This window comes from Vombatus ursinus, unplaced genomic scaffold, assembly GCF_900497805.2.
Source record: "Vombatus ursinus unplaced genomic scaffold, bare-nosed wombat genome assembly UNPS02014775.1, whole genome shotgun sequence".
NCBI lineage: Eukaryota > Metazoa > Chordata > Mammalia > Diprotodontia > Vombatidae > Vombatus > Vombatus ursinus.
Genome location: NW_020954553.1, coordinates 4,221,946 through 4,235,113, shown reverse-complemented (window position 1 = coordinate 4,235,113; position 13,168 = coordinate 4,221,946). Strand labels below are relative to the sequence as shown.

Sequence of the window (13,168 nt, the reverse complement as noted above, 5' to 3'; positions counted from 1 at the left end):
GAGGAGGAGGAGGAGGAGAAGAAGAAGAAGAAGCCTCTTGTGCTGGTCTAGAGGAGAGGTGATAAAAGCTTAAACTAACATAGTGGCTTGTGTGGAGGAGCCTTTGGGGAAGCCTCAGAAGGTATGAAAGGAGTGGTGAGTATGTGGGAGCAATGGTGCGTATTAGGGCTGTAGCATGGGGAGGAGACAGCTGGTGGAAGCATGGTGTGGGGCTGGTCTTGCAGCAGAGGTGGGGTGGAGTGCTGTGGTTTGTGGGAGAATCATCATCTTCTACTGGGGGACCTGTGGTGAATGTGGGAGCCACTGTGCTCGAGGGTGCTGTGGGTGAGGTTGGAACCGTGGTGGCGGACAGATCCAGTGTGTGATGGAGCCACCCCGTATCATTTGTGTGTCTTTGGGATGATGAGACGTCTGGCAGTCTGGGTAGCCTTTGCGTATGTGGAAGCTATGGTACGTGGGAGAGCCGAGAGATAGGGGAGGAGGTGCTGGGGCACGTAGCTGTGGTTTGTGGGGGAGTCGTAGAACCTTCGGCAGAGCCGTAGAAGCGTGTGTGTGAGCCTGGCGTGTCATGGTGAACATGAGAACCAGGCTACACGTAATGATGAAGGTGGGGAAGGGGCAGTGTAGAATCTCAGAATCTCAGAAGGAAGCTCGAGGCCCTCCACTTCAACCTGAACGTGAACAAGAATCCCTTCTTCAACAAAAGCCCCGAGGTAGGCTCAGCCTCAGTTTAAAGACTTCCCCCAGCTCTAATCATCAGCAAGTTTTTCTTTCCATTGAGCCTATATATGCTTTAATCCAATATCCACTTATCCCTCCAAGTTCTGACCTCGGGGCCTAGCGTAACAAATTAGGGTCAGTGTGGTGTAGTGGACAGGACATCAGATCTAGAATCAGGAAGATCTGGGTTCAAATCCTGCCTCAGATATGTACTATCTTACTGGGTGACCCTGGGCGGGCTGAGATCACATTATGCCTCAGATACTTACTAACTTACTGTGTGTCCCTTAGCAAATCATTTAACCTCTCTCTGCCTCAGTTTCTTCATATGCAAAACAAGAGGATCGTACTAGGTGACCCTCTAAGGTCCATCCCAGCTCTAAATCTGTAATCTTAAATCTAATTGTCCTTCATATACTTGAGGAGAGCTACCAGATCTCCCCTCAAGCTTCTCTTCTGAAGGCACACTCCCAGTTCCTTCAATGGACCCTTTCTGGGCTTGACCCTTTCACCACCCTGGTTACCCTGGTCTGGACGTATGAACTCAAATGTGTGTATGGAGCCATTGTGAGTTTGGGAAATCATGGATTATATAGGGGTGCCATAGTGTATGTAGAAGATAGAGTGTGAGGGCAGGTCACAGAAAGTGTGTCATAGTTGTGGTAAGGGTGAGAACCCATGGTGTATGAGGACTGTGGTATGTGCTAGAACCTTATTGTCTACACTCAGGGGAGAGGGGAGCTGGGGTATATGAAAATGTGCCCATAGGGAGTGAAATGCCCAGAAAAACTGGAGAAGGAAACCTAACTCCAATGAGAAGAGGGGCAATTGGGGATTTGGGGCTCGGGGAGTGAGAGAGGAAGTACCAGATGAGAAGCAGCCGTAGCAGAGGTAAGAGATGCTGGAGCTCAGGTCTAACAACTTGGCAGCAGACTTCTCCCCACTGGGACTGGCCGAGGAAGCCGTTCACCCTGCTCAGAAATGCACAAGAGGCTGGAGGTGTCTGCTAGCAACAAGATTCTACACCCCCGGCTTGAGCTGAGATCCCGGGTCCACCCAAATCCCTGGTCAATTCCCTGTGCCCTCAATCCTAGGACCAGTTCTTCCCTCATTTTCACCTCCATCTTTCGTGAGTTAAGCATTGAGTGGTCTCTCTTTTGACCACCTGAAGGGAAGGGGCACTGGGAAGTTCTATATACTAAATTGTACATTTTCTAGGACTCCTGAGTCCAAGCCCATTCTATGTCTGACCTTAGGAGAACCGTTTGCTTGTAGCCAATCAGTAGCTATTGTTTTATTATGTATTGTTTTCTCATCATGCACTATTTATTTTTCTATCATTTCTATGTTGAGTACCACACAATTGTAGACAGCGTTCAAGCACATACATCTACTTGTGTGGAGAGCCAATCCATTATCCCAAGGTCACATAACTAGTATTTACTGAAATACAGCAAGTCAAGAAGAAGGCAGTTTCACCAGTGGGTGGGGGCTCAGAGCTATATAATGAGATAATATATATAAAGTGCTTTGCAAACTTTAAAGTACTATATAAATGTTAACTAATATTATAATTATTAATTGGTCAGATTCACAAACCCCTATGCCCCTTGAAAATGAATAATCAGAGTCACCCTGAAAAGAGTGAGGGGCAGAGCTGAGTCTGATAAACACGACAGAATTTACAATCCCGGGAGGAATTGTGCCGATTGTTAGAGCGACTGGAGGATTTCCTACTGAGTGTCTGGTGATGAAATGGTTTGTCCTAGATGGCCTTTGAGGTCCCTCACCCTCCTTGGTACCTCCATTCTGTGACATCATGGTGCGGGGTGGAGGGTAGAGGCCGGAAACCCCGGTTTTATAGGTTCATAGATAGGAGTTAATAGGGGCTAGAAAGTTTCATTGCAGATGAGGAAATAGGCCCAGAAGTTCAGTGGATGGGCCTGAGGTGAAATTTGAACACATCTTGGGAGCTGTGACATTTGTGTAGAGTTGCAAAAATGAGGTTGGGGGAGGTCCCTTGCTTCTGAGGGCATTAGAATGCAGACCCTACCCAGGGAGCCACCTTCTTCCACCTTTCTTCCTTGCACGGTGGTCTAAACAGGAGATCTCATTTAGGGAACAGAGAACAGGGTTCTCTGAGGGGGAAAAAGTCTGATTTCTTGCCCTTCTCTTCCTCTGACCATTGCAATCAGTCATTCAGCAAGCATTGATTAAGTACCTATGGCATGCCAGACCCTACACTAGGTGCTGGAAATACAAAGACAAAAGTGAAAGCAAATGATAGGAGAAGACCAAGGGTCTGTCTCCAGGGCACATGTTACTCCCCAAACCCAGAACTCCTTCCTCCCTGTCTTCTCAGCTTGATTGAGAAGTGAGGTGGCTATCAGAGCCCTTGGAGGTTTGGACTGGGCTAGTGGCACTGGGAGGGGACAAGGAGAGAAGGGAGAGCCCCCTATTTCCAGGCTCCTGGGTCTGAGCTGCCATTCTGACCAAGAAAGTTTTTTTTCTGGTTGTTTGTTTTTGGCTAGGGAATGGGGTTAAGTGACTTGCCCACACAGCTAGTAAGTGTTATGTGTCTAAGGCTGGATTTGAACTCAGGTCCTCCTGACTTCAAGGCTGGTGCTCTATCCACTGTGCCACTTAGCTGCCCCTATGACCAAGAAAGTTTACCCCACTCCCCTTAGGGCTCTGGGTGAAGTCTCTTTCTTCAGGGCCTCCTTCCTGTTGTCACAAGGGCTGCCCCTCACTCCTTATCCCAGGAGTCCAGCCCACTCCCCCATCCTGGCAGTGACTCATCCTCCCCAGGCCCCAGATCACTAACCTACAATCTTGTTGGGGGATCTCCCTGGAGAGCTCTTCTGGGCTTTCTTCCCTAGAAGGGATCCTGCTTTCTCAAGGCTGGGGACACAATCAGTTTTGGGAAATCAGAAATGACATAACGTGAGCTCCTTTTACTTGGATAGATAAAGTCCAGGAGAGAGCAAGGGATGTGGCAAAGGGTGGTACCCTGCCCTGAGCCTGACAGCTCCTATTGACAATGCTTTTAAAAGTACTTTATGGATACCCATTAATCTCAGCCTGGCAATGAATGAGGTGCTATTATCACCCTTGTTTTACTGGATGCTGAGACTGAGAGGTGAAGTGACTGGCCCACAGCTCCTCAGGTGAGATCAAAGGTTGTTTCACTGACTCTGAGACCAGCAGCCTCTCCCCTCCACCTGCCCGAGATCTTCAGGGGGTTTGATTCTGCTGCCTCGTGGGCAATCCAGGACCAGGAAGGGTCTCTGAGGCCCTGGTATCCTCAGACATATCACAGTAAGGTCTTGGTCTTAGGAGATTTCTGCATCTGCATCCTCAAGTCTGTAATACCCCGGGCCTAGAGAATGATCAGTCACTGGGGGGATAGGGAGAAGTCCCCAACCTCCCTCATCTGGACAGCCCCCCTGGCCACCCAACCACAGACCACACCAGGACACCTGTGTCTCCCAGTCGTAGTACAGTTTTATTTTTTTCACAACAGAGAAATACAAAGAGCATAGGGCTTTTAATTTTTTTCATTAGTTTTTTTTCCCCACATTTTGCTTTTTAAAAAAATTTTCTTTTTAACATAATGCAAACTTTCCCTTCTGAGGTCTCACCTCCTTGGCCCTGCAATGCCAGGTCTCAAGAGTGAACAAAAGAATCAAACATCTGGAACCGTTTTTCTTTCTTAGTAAGGGAACTAGATCTAAATTCGGTGGCCTGGAGGTTCCATAGACAAAAGAAAAGGGGGTGTTAACAGGAGCGTCAGAGCGTATTTACAGGGTATTAACATGCTGACAAAAAGGCTACAATACTGAGTATCATACAACATCAAAGAGTCAGAAACAAGGGAAAAGAACCCAGTGAAAATACGTGGAACCAAAGGGCATCAAACAGCTGGTCAAACAATGACATTGTTAAGGCTTAAAAAGTGTATAAAAATAACACAGTTAATATTCAGAACGGAACTTAAAGATACAGAAGATATAGATGAGTTTTTGTCTAGTTTTTTTTTTTTCCTTTCTGGTGAGGGGGTTGTTGGGGCTTCTCCGGGCTCTGTACATGGATCCTATATACATGGGGAGACACGAATGGCTTTCAGATCAGGGTGGGGGTGCTGGGGCTGGCCGCCAGTACTCTGACCGGCTGCTTTCCTCAGTGCCCCTCCACCCCTGAGGGACCCTGCAGGGATGGAGGTTTGGGGATGGGGAGAAGGGGTTCTCTGGCCTGGGCCTTAGCACAGGGTGATAAGTGCCATCGTTATCGGGTTGGGTAAGAGGAGGTGACTTAGAATTCTTCTCTTGCTTGCCTTTTGCTGAGGCAGGTACTGAGTGTCCAAGGCCCCAGAGCCACCCCGCTCCAAACCCCAAGGCAGGCCCAGCCCTTTTCCCCTGCCAGTCCCCAACAGTCTGAGGCCCCTCACAGCTGTCCTATCAAAGCCTCCTTGGTATTGGGGACTTGAGGGGTCCCCAGGCCTGAATTTCTCCAGTGCCTGTGGGGGCCCCAGAACCTAGGGGGAAAGTCCACTCCCCATTCTGCAATATGGCCACAGGCCACTTGATTGGTCAGCTTTCAGGGACTTGACCTGGCCTGGCTGCCTATGCCTATCCTGACCTCACCCCGGCATGGAAGACACACAAACATCCTCTCCAAGGCTAGGGTTCTGTTCCCCAGCCTGGGGAGGGCCAGCTCTTTCCCGGTGTGGGGGATGGGCACAGTTCTGGAGAAGGCGGACTCAGTGGGTCCCCACTGTAGAAGGAGAGGGTACATGATTGGGCTCATTTCTAGAAGGCTGGGGAGGAGACAGGGAAGGTCCCAGGCCCTCATTCCAGGGACTGACCATCCCCACTCTTCCCTGGCTTTGGCCCAGCTTTGTTCTCAGACTACAGTCCACTCTGTCTGCACCCCCCTCCCCCCACCAGGTCCTGGTCCCAGCCCTAGCCCAGAGCAGACAGGAATGTCAGGAGAGGTAGAGGAATATTCTCATCCTAGCCAGCACTGGAGGTAGACTGGGGCACTCTCTACTGTAGTTACAGGGCCCAGAGCGGGACAGGAACCCAGGGAGCACCATTATCAGACTGCGGAGAGGTGGGCAGGTGGGCAAACTTTCACCGACAGCCCTCACAAAGCCCCACACTATCAGGGGCTCACGACTTTTCTCCTGCCCCTCCTCTTCAGGAAAGTTACTCTTAGGACAGGGTAGGGAAAGCCTGATCCTGGAGATCTGAGGCAAAAGCCCCTCTCTTAGTCTCCTATCTCCATCTCTGGCTTCCTATGGAAGACCTGGCCGTCTCTCTGGGCGGGTGTGATGGGCGCCAGGGACTGAGCCCTACCTGTCCCATCTGGGATCCCCTCTGGGATCAGGGGGAAGGCCTGGCCTGGCCTGGGACATGAGGGGAGGGAAGTCTGGGGATCTGCGTTATGGGGCTCATTCTAGCCCCTTCTTCCCCTGGCTCTAGGCTTCTCCCACTAAGCTTCCTGCCTGACCCTCCTCACCCCAGTTCTGGCCCTAAACTCCGGAGTCCAAACCATTCAGAGGCTACAGTTCTCCCTTGGGTCCATGAGGTGCCCTGGGTCATTTCCAGGAGGTCTCTGTGATCTCCCTCACTCCCTTTCTTCCCTCTGCCCAGTGCTCCCCGGGCATGGCCCAGCAGAAGGTGAGAGGCCCCCACCCTGTGGCTCTCCGTGTCCATCTGTCCAATTTTCCTTTTGATTTTTCCATTTTTAGCAGCACCAACTTCTTGGCCAATAAATATTTTTTGTTGTTATTTTTAAAAAAGGAAGTAGAAAGAAAAGAAAACAAACAAAAAAACCAACCCAATGAAGGGAGGGGGGTGAACTAAAGACAACCCAACAGAGAGAGGTTCAAAGTGCTCTGAAATCGTCTTTGGATGTCACCAAACTGTCCAGAATCCCCCGGTGGCCATCGCCGCTGGCCAGGCTCCTGGGTGGGGGAACTCTTCCAAGCCTCGTAGCAGTTAATTGGACTGAACTGAACTGGGACTCCTGGGGGAGTCGGTGGCAGGTGGGCGGAGGCCCCTCGATGCAGCGTGGTCCAGGAGAGCGGCACGGCCCGGAGCAGGGGAGCTCGGGGTGGGGGGTTCTGATCGGTTATGTTTCTGTGCCCCTGCCGAGGAGGCCGGGGGTGGGGGCACACAGAGCGCGGTGGGGGCACACAGAGCGCAGTGGGGCCCCGGGTTCAGATGAGCGAGATCCGTACAGGGATGCCGGGAGACTCCGTCCTTTGGGGTGAATGGTGGGTGACCAGATGCTCCACCACAGTGTGTTTGGACATGTGCTTCATCAAGTATGTCTCCTGCAGAGAAGGAGAGAGAGAGGGAGAGAGGGGATGAGCTGATGAGTGCTCAGGTGGCGTCCTTCCCTTCCCAGGGACTCACTCCCCAATTAGCATCCCATGTGCAATGCACCACCCTGTGGCCACCTCTGGGAACTGCAGCTGCTCTGGCAACCCCGTACTTTCAAAGACCCGCCTCCACCACCTAGACACAGGGCAGTTAACTAGACATTTGGAGACCTGGAGCAAAGGAGTATGGCAAGGGATGACTGAGGAGTCACTCGGTTGTGGCCACCAGGGAAAGAATGATGCCGCTGTCATCACCTGCTAAGCTTCTGCTTCCCTGGACAAAGCCCCAACTGCCCTGCCCTGCCCTAATTACAGCCCTGCATCCCAGCTCCAGGACACAGCACAGAGGCTTGGCAGCTACGCACCCAGTGCCCACCCCCAAGATGAGAGCTGTACCCTCTGCCCTTCACCCAATCCCCCATCAAGAAGAGGATGTATCTCCCAGTGCAGACAGCCCTTGGACTTGCCCTCCTGCCCCAGGCCCCTACTCACCGAGGTGTAGGCACGCCCACACATGCTGCAGCAGTAGGCCTTGGCGTGTTTGATGGCATGGGCAGAGAGGTGGATCTGCAGGGAGGCAGAGTCTGTGTATGCCCGGTAACAGTTCGGACACTTGTACGGTTTATCTTTATTGTGCTGTCGCTGGTGAGACTGGGGGAAGATGAGGTGGAGAGAGGGTGTCACAGAGGCCCCAGGAGCTACGCCATCCCCAAATCCCAAAGCCCCAAGCCCAGGTGCTGACACCTCCCTCTGCCCCCCACAGACAACAATGCCCAGTGCCCTTCTCTTCCCTCCCCTGCCCCCAGACAGGCTCGCAGGGGCCACTGACCTGGAGGTTGGAGAGCTGGGTAAAAGCCTTTTCACAGCCGGGATGTGGGCACTTGTAGGGTCTGTCTCCAGTGTGAATTCTGCAATGGTCCCCAGGGCATGGAGTGAGGCTGGGCACTGGGGGGCAAGCTGCTCACGAGCAGGGCTCTCCAGGCCTGCAACCCCGGGGGAGCCAGAAAGGTCGAGTCTCCTGGCCCCAAAATCTCCAAGCCACCCCTCTCTTCCTAAGGTCACAGACCACCGGAAGGATCCCACTGGACATATCTCCCACCAAAGCCCCAAGGGAGGGCAGGGCCTGAGAGACAAAGCTCCAGGACCTCATGCAAAACCGAGAGGACAAGCCCGGGCTCAGCACTGCCATCCCCACCATCGCATCCTCAGCTTCTCACTGCCCCCTCTTCCCCTCGCCATGCCCACAGTGACACCCACACACAGACACACTCAGACACACACGCACAGACACATTCACATACACACACTCACAGACTCAGACACACCCACATTCACCTACAGACACCTAGACACACCCACACTCACAGACACATTCACATCCACACTCACAGACTCAGACACACACCCACTCACATAGACACAGACACACACCCCTGCCCAGGCCCTTATCATCTCCAACCAGCAATAACCCCCGCTCAGTCTCTCTGCCTCCCTTTAGAGCCTCTAAAGCCCACCTCTCGTCGCATCACTTCCTTGCCCCAAACTGCGCATGGCACCCCATGGCCCACGGGATAAAGCCCTAACTCCTCAGCCTGCATTCAGGGTGTCCACAACGTGCCCCATATAAGCTCCCTGCCCCAGGGGGCTGGCTTCCTCTTCCAAACACTCCATTACATATCCAGCCTTTCTCTGCTCACACCCTCCCTTTGCCTGGAATGTCCTTCCTCTGCCTGCTCAAAGCCTACCTATCCTTCAAGATTCCTCTTCCAGGAAGCCTCCTGAGTGCACTCCCCCACATGAATCTCTCCATCTTTACAGCTCCCGTCTGCTGTCCCTGGCCAGACTCTGAGCTCCAGAGGGGCAACAGTTGTGCCCCACCCTGGATCCCCCACCGAGCCAGGCACCTTGAACTGGACTGAAGGCTAGAGGGAAAGCCAACCCCCTAACTGACTGGCCCCAGGCCCCAGGCCCCAGGCAGCTCCGTTTTGAATCAAGGGCTGACATCTATCATCCTGTACTTAAGCCGATCCTCCAGGCTTTGTGCCATCTGTAAATGTGATGAGCATGCCATCTATGTCTTCATCCATATCACTGAAAAACGGCTGAAGGGTGAAAGGCCAAGGACGGATGCTGTGGCGACCAGTGCCTCCTGAATCCCCCACACTCTGGCTGCTGTTGCCACTCCTGGTCATCTGGTGGCCAATGGACATTCCCTCCAAAGATACAGGTTGCCACTCCTCCGTGCCTGTGTATCATGTGTGACTCTGGTTCACGGTCTCCCACAGTTCTGACACTGAGCATGTTGCAGGAGGACTCCCTCTACTTCTATGGACAGAGGACGGATGGACGAAGGCTGACGTGGACACCAACGGAGCCAGGGGCTAGCCACTGGATATGCCTCGCTTTCCTATCTGGTACCATCTTGATGGACACTTCCATGCCATTAATGTGGTCACCAATAGCATGCTGAACACCACTGACACACGACCAGCTCCTCTGGGTGACCTCTGGGTGTCCCCACCCCCCAAGCTGACTCTGAGTCCTTTATTCATCCAGTTGCTCTGCTTCTATTTTTCTGTATGTGTTCTCACCTGAGAATGACCCTCTAACAGAGGAGTGCCCACCCGCCAGCCGTGTGAGCTGAACCTGACTGTCTCAGCTCAAGGATGAGCATTTTGCAAAGGAGAGAATTCAAAGCAGGAGGGCGCCTGACACCTATCTTCCGTGGCCGACCCTTGCTAGATTTTTGTGGGTCAGTTTGCAAAGACCTGATGGCTGTCAATAGGATGGCTGGTTTTACCTCAGCCCGAGGGACTCCTTCCTTCCTAGAATCAGAATCTCAGAGCTAGAAGGAGACATCCAGCTTCAGAAGGCATCTCACGCAGCCCCTCCCTCACCTGTAATCCTCCCTGTCTGGCCTCTGCCTGAGAACTCGCAGTGAAGGGGAGCTCACTACCTCCCGATTTAGACCTTTCCTCACTCACCTCACCCCTCCACATACTCTTCCATCCAGTGACACTGGCCTCCTAACCATCCCACGAGCAAGACTCCGTCTCTCCGGGCTCCTGGCCGTTTTCTCTGGCTGTCCCCATGCCCGCAGCCCTCTCCTTCCTCTGTTCTGACCACTCACCTCCCTGGCTTCCTTTAAGCCCCAAATGAAATCCCACCTCCTAGCCTTCCCCAACCCCTCTTAATTCTGGTGCCCTCTCTCTGTTAATTGGTTCCTATTTATCCTGCATGTGGCTTGTTTGTACAGATTTGCTTGCATGCTACCTCCTCCATTAGACTGTAAGCTCCTTGAGGGCAGGCACCGTCTTTTGCCTCTTTTTGTATCCCCAGCACTTAGCCCAGGGCCTGGCACATAGCAGGCATTTAAGAAATGCTTACTGGCGGACTCTTCCCCACATGGCACCCCTTCAAACACTCATATATGGGTCTGACTAGAGGCAACATAACATAGTGGAGTGCTGAACCTGGTCGTCCAGAAGCCTTGGGTTCAAATCTTACCTCTGACACACAGGTTGTGTGACCATGGCTAAATAAAGCCAACCCCTCTGAGCCTTCACAACCCTTGAAGTGCTCTCTCTATGAGTTTTTGGGATGCCTTCTGAGATCCCAGTTCTGTGAGATGATGACCCTGAACACCTGATCATGGGTCATGGGATCACTGATTTAGGACTAGAAAAAACCTCAGGGTCATGTAGGCCAACCCTGAACCCCTACTCTCTTTACAGCTGAGAAAACCAAGGTCTTGAGAGCAATGACTTGCCCAAGGTCACACAGGCAATAATAAAAATCCAGGATTTGAATACTAGGTCCCCAACTCCAAATCCAGTGCATCCTCCACCTTCAAATTGCCACTACCCCACTGCAGCTGGAGGCTTAGCCGTGTGGCTACCCTGACCATCCTCCTCTATTCAAGCTACAGTATGTGAACAGCCTTCCTAAAACAGTGCCCACAGGGCTCCAGACGAGGCCTGAGCAGGGCAGAGGACAGTGGGATCCTCACCTCACCTCCTGCATTCCAGACACTGCACCTCTCCCAATGCACCTGAAAAATCACACTAGCAACTTCCGGTGCTATCACAAAGGTGGTTCACTGTGGACTTGCAGTCTCTTAAAACCCGTGCCCTGCACCCCGGGTCTTGTTTGAATGAATCCTCATTAGTGATGCCTCCTCCTCCATCTGAGGCAGCTAGGTGGTGAGTGGAGAGCGTGCTGGACTTGGCCATCCAGAAGACCTGAGTTAAAATCCTGTTGCACCTGCTTATGAGCTGTGTGACTTAGATAAGTCATTTCCCTCTTTCAAACTCAGTTTCCTCCTCTGTAAAATGGGGATAATAGCACCCTCCCCTAGGGTTGTTGTGAGGATCAAATGAGATAATACGTGTAAAATGCTTTACAAATCTTAAGGCGCTATGTAAATGCTAGCTATGACTGCTATTTTATCTGTGCCATTGATTTTATGAACCCAAGTATACAACTTTACATTTACTCCTATTAAATTTCATCTTCTCAGATGTGGCCCAACATTCCAGCCTGTTCAGAACCCAGTGTGTCAGCTGCTCCTCTCCGCTTTACGTCATCTACCAATACGACAAGCCCACCAGCTCTAAATTTCCTCTAAATCAGCGCTTCTTAAATTGTGGGTCGTGATCCCATATGGAGTTGTGAAAAATTTGGCAACAGTAAAATGCACGCAATGACCAAAAATTAATTCAAAATCAAACGCGTAATGAATCTGAGTGTTTCTGGCAGTGCTAGGCAATGTTGCATCACACAACTTCTCTGCAGCCTTGGTTCTGAACACACAGCATGCGCACTTTGCATGCCCTAAAGCCGTGCAACAAATGCTAAGAAGCCCTGCTCTAAATCACTGAAAACTACTGAACAGCATGGAGATGTTTTAGTGAACGCTTTCCACTGTCTTCCTGGACAAAGGAGTTATATTTCAGAGCCTGTAAGTTAGAGCAACACCTCCTACCTTTTTAAACATCCAAAGACCTCTCAGACCCTGCCTGACAGTAGTTGCATTCAAGTTGCACATTTCCTGGTCTTTCTGTAAGCTTGTGGATTTGAGGACTCCCTGCTGGGGCCCCTAGGGAAGGAAACCAAGGCTCCCAGAATGAGAATGATGGTCCAGAGGACTTATTCCTTCTCCATTTTTAAAAATAACACCTATGCCCCTAGGAGGAACTGTGATGAAAAAAAGATCTATAGCCTGAGAACCTGGGTTCAAATCCTGGCTCTATCACTTACTCCCTGTGTAATGCTGGGTAACAGAGATTACTGAGTCCGTTTGCGTCCTCTGAAGTAAGGGGGCTGGTGCAGATGACCTGGGGTCCCTTAAAGCTCTAGATCTATGAGCCTGTCACCCCTTTCCCAGCCTTCAGAAATCCTCTGGATAGGGAGCATAGGCCCTGGAAGCGTATGCACCACAGTCACAATAAGGAAGTCCTCTGGTTAGAATAATTTAACTTAATTAAGACATATGAGTTGAAAAGGAAGGCGAAGCCCGGCCTGAGAGGCAGGAGACCTGATGATCTTGCACAAATCCCTTCCCCTCTCTGGGTCTCAGTTTCCTCATCTGCTTACTGAAAGGGCTGGATTAGATGAAGGGGCCACAGCCACGCTTCTGGGAACTATGGGGAAGTGTAAGCTGGCTGCTAAAAAGGTAATGGGACCGTAGGCAGCATGAACGGGTGAAGATTGCCCTGCCCTGCGCCCTGGGTACCAGACACAACTGGGGTACCATATCCCATGAGGAAAAGAAAGGCAACGAGCTGGTGCAATGGTGAGAGTGCTGGGCCTGAAGTCAGGAAGACCTGTGTTCAAATCTGGCCTCAGATAACTTACTAGCAGTTTGACCCTGAGCAAGTCATTTAACCTCTGTCTGTCTCAGTTTCCTTATCTGTAAAATGGGGATAACACACAGAGCATCTACCTCCCAAGGGTTGTTCAAATGAGGTAATATTTAGCTCAGTGCTAGGCGCATAGGAGGCACAATATAAAAGCTAGCTATTAGTATTATTATTAGTGGTCTGAGCCCTGATTCCCACG

General features: G+C 51.5%; 1 protein-coding gene across 2 annotated transcripts in view; it reads right to left on the bottom strand.

The window, feature by feature from the left end:
* Nucleotides 1–4,750: 4,750 nt before the first annotated feature.
* The window catches only part of ZNF362 (zinc finger protein 362), a 46,580-nt gene continuing 38,162 nt past the window's right edge, over nt 4,751–13,168 (bottom strand). For both annotated transcript variants that reach the window (XM_027864584.1, XM_027864583.1), the window contains exons 6-8: nt 7,938–8,016; nt 7,601–7,759; nt 4,751–7,060 (exon numbers count right to left, since the gene is read on the bottom strand). In XM_027864584.1, coding sequence (XP_027720385.1) covers nt 6,944–7,060; nt 7,601–7,759; nt 7,938–8,016 — 355 coding nt within the window. In that variant the 3' untranslated portion in view covers nt 4,751–6,943. The remainder of the gene's footprint in view (nt 7,061–7,600; nt 7,760–7,937; nt 8,017–13,168) is intronic.